Source organism: Desmodus rotundus, chromosome 6, assembly GCF_022682495.2.
Source record: "Desmodus rotundus isolate HL8 chromosome 6, HLdesRot8A.1, whole genome shotgun sequence".
Classification (NCBI taxonomy): Eukaryota; Metazoa; Chordata; class Mammalia; order Chiroptera; family Phyllostomidae; genus Desmodus; species Desmodus rotundus.
The window spans coordinates 47,354,673-47,361,780 of NC_071392.1; the positions used below are offsets into that span (position 1 = coordinate 47,354,673).

The 7,108-nt window shown below is 42.2% G+C and overlaps 1 protein-coding gene and 1 pseudogene across 1 annotated transcript; both read right to left on the bottom strand.

Annotated features, from left to right (window-relative positions):
* Window positions 1–2,313: 2,313 nt before the first annotated feature.
* On the bottom strand, window positions 2,314–2,952 carry LOC112301847 (peptidyl-prolyl cis-trans isomerase A-like). The gene has a single exon (XM_045192704.2). The coding sequence runs from the start codon at window positions 2,935–2,937 to the stop codon at window positions 2,443–2,445; it is 495 nt and encodes a 164-aa protein (XP_045048639.2). The 5' UTR covers window positions 2,938–2,952; the 3' UTR covers window positions 2,314–2,442.
* Window positions 2,953–3,386: 434 nt separating this feature from the next.
* LOC112302324 (eukaryotic translation initiation factor 2A-like) lies at window positions 3,387–5,163 on the bottom strand (annotated as a pseudogene).
* Window positions 5,164–7,108: the final 1,945 nt, after the last annotated feature.

Here is a 7,108-nt window from a genome sequence, read left to right on the forward strand (position 1 = left end):
TGAATGAGACCGCGTGTGTTAATAGTATAAAGGATGAACTAATAACAGAAGGAGCTTGTGTAATTCTGGAGGTGGCCAGTGGAGAGTCCTAAGCAGCATCCTTGGTATGAGCAGGCTGCAGCTCAGTGCTGGCAGTGTGGCAGAAAGGTAGCCTGTTTTTTCTACCCGATTCTGGGTTATGAAGCATGCCTGGATCCTGAGCTTCAACATCTGCTTCTTACCTAGACTGCATGGGCTGGTCTTATGAGGGAGCATCACTGAGTAAGGTGGGATGCCGGTGGCTAGCAGGGCCTCTACTTAGTTACTGTTGTATTTGCAAAACTAAAGTGTAGGCTGGGACTTCTGTCCTTGTGGGCCAGCTTCTGGAGCCTGTGCCCTTCCCGTTCCTCAGAACAGGCACTTAAAGAAGAGGAAGGACAAAGGGCCACTAAACATACGAAAATATTCTCAACCTCATCAGCAATCCTATGAACAAATTAAAAGTCATTTTACATTTACCAGACTGTAATAATTAGGAAATTTAACAATTTCAAATGCTATAACAAAAGTCAGTGCTTATGGGAGTATAAATTTGTAAATTGAAATATCCACTTTGGAAAATGATTTGGAATTATCTTGGTAATATAAACATGTTTCTACACTATGATTGAGAAATTCCACTCCTAGAGCAGCTATTATACATGTGTTACTATACCAGGAGATATGTGCAAGAATGTTCACAGCAGCTCTCTTCATAATAGGAAACACTGACAACGGCCCGAAGGTCATCTGAGTAGAATGGACTAAAGAAACTGTAGTATAGCATATAATGGAATACGGTAGCTACTTTCAACATTATCTCAAGAATGTATACTTTATAAATATATTTAACATTAAACATACAAAAATAAGCAATATATTGTTTACATATTGAAATATATGTAGGAAATCTTAAGAAATATAAGTGAATTATACACACAAAATTCAGCATAGTGTCTGCCTTGGAAGTGAGAGGAAAGGGAATAGGTTTATGGAGGGGGACTTCAGAGATAATGGTAAAGGGATTTTTCTTTACCTGAGTGTTGGGTACACACGTGCTCATGGATTATGATTCTTTATACCTTATATGTATTTTATAATTCTTAAAAACTACTCAGCATTTAATAATATTTTTAAGCAATTGAAAAATAGAGGATGGAAAAAGAGACCAGAAAGTCATTGCCAGGAGACTGAATGAAGCTGCGAACAGAAGAAGGACCCCGAGGTGCTGGGGACATGGTGGGGACTGAATCTGCAGAGGTCGGCCCAACCTTGAGAATTCGGTGCCCTGAGCATCTGGGAGAACGAGAAGATTTTATGGCTGGTGGTTGGGATGTTGGCACTAACTTGAGCAAAGAGTGTTGCCAGTAAATGTGGGTTTCTTGCAGTGTTGCCAGGAAAGCATTCCAGGAGACCTTAGGTCTGCTCAGTACTCTCTTTCACAACACACCTCAGGCAACTAGGGCCCCCAAACCTCCACTTCCTCCGGATATCATGCTAAAGAGAAGTGTCTAGATGCCACCTAGTGGAGTCAGCTATTCTCTGCCAAAGCCATCTCTTAAGCCAGTTAGGGCTTAATTAATCATTCTAACACTTCTTTTTTCTTCGACTCCTTGCCCTTCATCTCTGTATTATCACTAATCCTTGTAGTGGTTTGGGAGAGTAATTCTGGTGGAAGGCTTTAATGCAGTGGTTCTAAATCAAGACTGCATGTGAGAACCACCTGAAGTCCTTTCAGAAGCACTGAGGCTTAGGCCCCATTCCAGGGCCACAAAATTAAATCTCTTGCGATGGGGCCTGAATATTGGGACTTTTTTTGTTGTTGTTGTTTTGAACAGCTTTATTGAGATATAACCAACATTTAATAAACTGTACCTATTTAAAGTGTACTCTTTTAAAAATATATAAAATGTCTTTATTCATTTATGTGGTAAATATTATCCCCTACTAAAAAACAATGATCTGTCAAGCTTAGCTAGAAAATTCATGTGTCTCCTTTTTTGTATTATGTGTTAAAATGATATAGGATGCAGGATGCAAAGATCGATTTAATAGGCATTATTAAATAATTTCACACACATGTGGAATCTTGGAAAAATAGTTAAAATAGATTAACATTAAATGTGGGCACATGAATATTCTGTACTACCAGTGAACTTAATAGAAGATGTATTTTCACCAATTTCTGGTAATCAACTTGCTTTCTGTGAATCTTTTTGTTGTTGTTGTTTAGTTTTTATTTCATAATCATAAATTTTGCAAACCAGCTAGACTTGGAAGGAGTAGGGAAAACATGGAGCCCAATGCACTGTGGTGAGAGCACGAAGAGTATAGAATATTCTAAGCAGATGGGAGTGAAGGGGTGCTCTCCTGAGCTACAGAAGGAGTGGTCTGGTGGTTAAGATAAAACATAAGTCAAATTTATTAGAGTTGTCCACAGTCAGTAATGGTGATCTTCTTGCTGGTCTTGCCATTCCTGGACCTGTAGCGCTGCATGGCTGTCAAAACATCCATGCCATCTTTCACCTGGCCAAAGACCACACACTTGCCATCCAGCCACTCAATCTCAGCAGTGCAGATGAAAAACTGGGAACCATTTGTGTTGGGTCCAGCGTTTGCCATGGACAAGATGACAGGACCTGTGTGCTTCAGGATGAAATTCTCAATATCAAACTTCTCCCCGTAGATGGACTTGCTGCCTGTGCCATTATGGTGTGTGAAGTCACCACCCTGGCACATAAATCCTGGAATAATTCTGTGAAAGTAGGGGCCTTTATAACCAAATCCTTTCTCCCCAGTGCTCAGAGCACGAAAGTTTTCTGCTGTCTTTGGAACTTTGTCTGCAAACGGCTTGAAGGAGATGCTGCCCAGAGGCTCACCATCAGCAGTGTTGTTGAAGAATACAGTGGCGTTGACCATGGCTGAGCACAGGAACGTCCTATGCGGCAGTGGCATCTGCAAGGCCGCTTTCTGTGAATCTTTAAAAACTGAATTCCAGCCCTGGCTGGTGTGGCTCAGTGAATTGAGTGCCATCCTGTGAACCCAAGGGTCGCTGGTTTGATTCCCAGTCAGGGTACATGCCTGGGGTGCAGGCCAGGTCCAGAAGCAATCACACACTGATGTTTCTCTCCCTTTCTTTTTCCCTCCCTTCCCCTCTCTCTAAAAATAAGTGAATAAAAAAAAAAAACCAAACACAATTCCAGCCCTGGCTGGTGTAGCTCAGTGGATTGAGCATGGACTGCGAACCAAAGGGTTGCCAGTTCAATTCCCAGTCAGGGCACATGCCTGGGTTGTGGGCCAGGTCCCCAGTAAGGGGTGCACGAGAGACAACTACGCAATGATATTTCTCTCCTTCTCTTCCCCTCTCTCTAAAAATGAATAAATAAAATCTTTAAAAAACAAAAAAACAAACCCAATTCCAAATCGTCCAGCTCCTAGAGAAGGGCTTTCTCCTTTTAAATTTTCCCCAACTGATTTTTTTTCTAGCTGTTTTCTAGTAGCTGTTTGTTCTTTCGGTTGTTCAATTGCTTTCAGTTTCTTCCTCAGGTTCTTGTGTTTTTGTCTACCTCAGGTTCTCCAGAAGTTGACTGAGAGACGGCATTTTGTGCTGAGTTCTGCGGGGTGGAGAAGGTGCCAAACAGACTCTCGTCACTTCTTGCTTCCTGCTTTGCAGCTCTCTTAGCTTCATGTTTCCTTTGATGTTTAGGGTTGTTTTTGATAATTGCTTAGTTCCTGGTTGTGGTCTCATATTCTGAGATGGTTCCTCTTCATGCAGTTTGGAATTGGCGATTGGTTTGTTTCTTAAAGCTGGGGGTCTACAAGCTGTTGTGCAGCTCTAGGTTCTTCACTGGGCATGTCACTTGGAACTGCCTGGTCAGTATTGTTTTTTGGAAATATTCCATCTAAAAATGACTGCCAAGAAACCTGCCATAATTCTGCATTTGATGGCACATCTGACTAGTATAAGACAGAGCCACGTATAATGCCAAACCCCATTATTAACGTGTAACCTGGGAGCACACTTGGCTGTTATTATATGCTCACCATTTGGGTACCAAGCAAAATATGTAGACTTAGAGGCCACTGATTTAGAAATGTTTGTAGTTTTTTAACAACCTGCACTTCATTTGTCTCCTCAGATTTCCACACCCGCCTCGTACTAATACACGCCCGTGAGGGCTATAGTAGGCTGCAGGATGAGGACCAGTTCCAAAGTCAAACACAGGAGCACATTTCAAGCTGAAAATTGTTGCTTTGGCAGGCTTAAAACCATAAATAGCACCAAACTCAGTAGAACTGGAATTCCAAACTACGTCATAAATGGGGCCACTCTCTGGTGTTTGAACGACAGCACACACTCACTCCGTTTGTTGCAACACAGTGCAGTGTTTGTTCGCCACAGCAGGAAGCTCCTGTCTTGTCAAAATCTGTACTAGCTACGAGCAGCACAGCGGTAGCCTTTTTATTCTGTAGCATTGTAACCTTATCTGCCTTAAAGAAACTTTTATTGGCTAAAGCTGCATGAGTTCCATCAAAGTTGGGGGACTGATATAATCTAACAAATAAAGGTGAATCCTAACTTCCTGGAACATAAACAGTCACCTTGCGTGGTTAGGGGCCAGGTGATAACACAAAGTAAATTTTTTGCAAATGCAATTTATTTGCAGTTGTATTGAAATTGTTATTTTCAAAAAAGTGAACTTCACTGTTAACATTTTGGGCACAAATTGTTTCCTCTTCTGACCAGGATAGACACCAGTTTTGCATCTTTTTCTGAAAGAAAGACTTCAAACATGTCCCAGTTTTCACACCATGAAGTTGTAGGTTGGGACTCCCAGCTGTGCCGTCTTTAGAAGTAGTGTGAGGCCGCCACATTGCCAGGACCATGTTTTTTGGTGAAAACTCAAAGCAAACTGCCTTTGGGAGGTTGAAGGAGTGCGATAGTCCCTTGTTAGTGACATTGATAATATTTTTCCTCTGATGCTCCAGGCAAACAAAGTCCCCATCCTTACTAAAGGTATAGACTTTGCAATTTTTCCCAGATTCCCTTGGAAACACTGTGCTTTCTGTAAAATGTGGTGGTCCATCCCCCACGTACAGTCCTTCCGGTCCTTGGACTGTTAGGAGTGCTGTGGACGGCACCATCTTGTCCTAGGAAGTAAGGTGCACTCTTGATGTATGTATGTATCCAAGACATCATCACTGCGTTCCAGATAAGGAGCATATCCATCACATCCAAAATTTCCCTGTGTCCCTTTCTAGTTCCTCCCTTCCACCCCTCCTTCACCCTGCCCCCCAACTATCACCAGGCAACTACTGACTCGATATCTTTAGCTATAGATTAGTTTACAATTTCTAGAATTTCGTATAAATGGAACCATATAATATGTACAATTTTTCTGGTATGGTGTCCTTCACTCAACATTAGTCTTTGGGCATACACCCGTGTTGTTGCATGTATCAACATTTCATTCCTCTTTTTGGCTGAGTAAGATTCTATGGTATGGATACTCCCCAATTTGTTCATGCATTCACCCACTGATGGACATGTGTGTTGTTTTTAGTTTGGAGCTTTTACAAATACACCTGCTGTGAACATTTGTGTACAGATGTTTGTGTGGACAGATGATTTCATTTCTCTTGGGTAAGTAACTAGGACTGCGATGAGTGGATCATATGGTAGGTATATGCTTAACTTTTTAAGAAACTGCCAAACTGATTTCCAGAGCAGTTGCACTGTTTTAAAACTGGTAGGTAGTAAGGGCTTCGCAGGCGATCCTAGTGGAAAGCCAGGACTGAGACCCTGCATTATGGCAAACTGTGAGGATTGAGCTGAGGGTCTGGAGGAGATGCTGATCAAGAGTCTTGAGAGTCTAGGAGCCCCCAGCGTGTGCTCGGTATTATAGTGCCACAGCACACCTCAACCCAGGACACACACTGGAATCTCCTGGGGAGCCTTTAAAAAATATGGTGTCTGCCTCTTCTTCCTCCCTGGGAGAGTCTCATGGAATTGCTCTGTGGGCAGGGTTCTGGGAAGGAGGGATGCTATCTCAGGCACCACAACTTTTTAACAGATTCCCGAGTGGTTCTAGAGCACAGAGAGACCGACTGTCCTGCTTTGCCCAGGATCATGGGGAAAGGGGGTTTCAATGCATAAAACTTTCAATGATAAAACCGGGAGAGACCCAGATCAACCTCACACTTGGACCACTAGCATAAGGAGTTTGACCTTTGTACCGGATAGACTTGTCAATCTGCCTGTTGACCTTGAAGTTATAGTTCAGGGTCAGTGTGTGTGTTTGGGAGGGCATGTATGTAGGGGAAGTGGGGGCATGGGTGGCCAGAAGGGACTGTGAGCTGATTCCCTCCCTCCATTTTCCATTTCAATCAGAGACAAGTCAGAGATGCCTCAGCCAAGAGTTTTGCTTGCTGTTAAAAATGAGGGGAAAAAGTATAAAGCACATTTTTCTTCTGAGGAAACATATGGTGAGGCAGTGTGATGTAGTGGCCTCTGTTCAGACTGCTTCACTTTTAAAGTGACCACTGACCATTAATAACTAGGTGATCTTAGGCAACATACCTAAATTCTCTGCCCCAGTTTCCTCATGGATATAGTGGAGATGATATCTCTTCCTTACAGGGGATGTCTGGGTGGATATTATGTGCTACGTAAGTGTTTGCTATATTATCTTAATATCTTTGTTAAAATGAGAAGGGGGAAATCGTGACTAAATATAGTCTGTATAACCTATGTCCACAGGCTCTCCTGTTTGGTTTCTTATTGAAAGATTTTTTGGAGTAACAATTCAGATTTTATGTTACAGCTTTAAAAAACCATAGACTCTTGGTTCTGTGTGGCAATGCAGGAGGAACTGAAGGTATATTTAGCATTCCGTGACTCCTTGCTTCATGCCGTTGACAGGTTCTTCAGCTTTAGCAAAACAACATATAAGGAAACCAGCTTTACCATAGCCGAATTGTGATAAACAAGTGTTCGGTTCCTATGGCATCTCATCAACATTACATGGAAATGACATTGAATGAAACGTTATTAGAGGACCTGACGCCCACTTAATGTTCTTGTGCAAAT

Coding starts and splice junctions, on each gene's coding strand:
- LOC112301847 (XM_045192704.2), bottom strand. CDS start 2,937: ATGGTCAACGCCACTGTATTCTTCAACAACACTGCTGATGGTGAGCCT.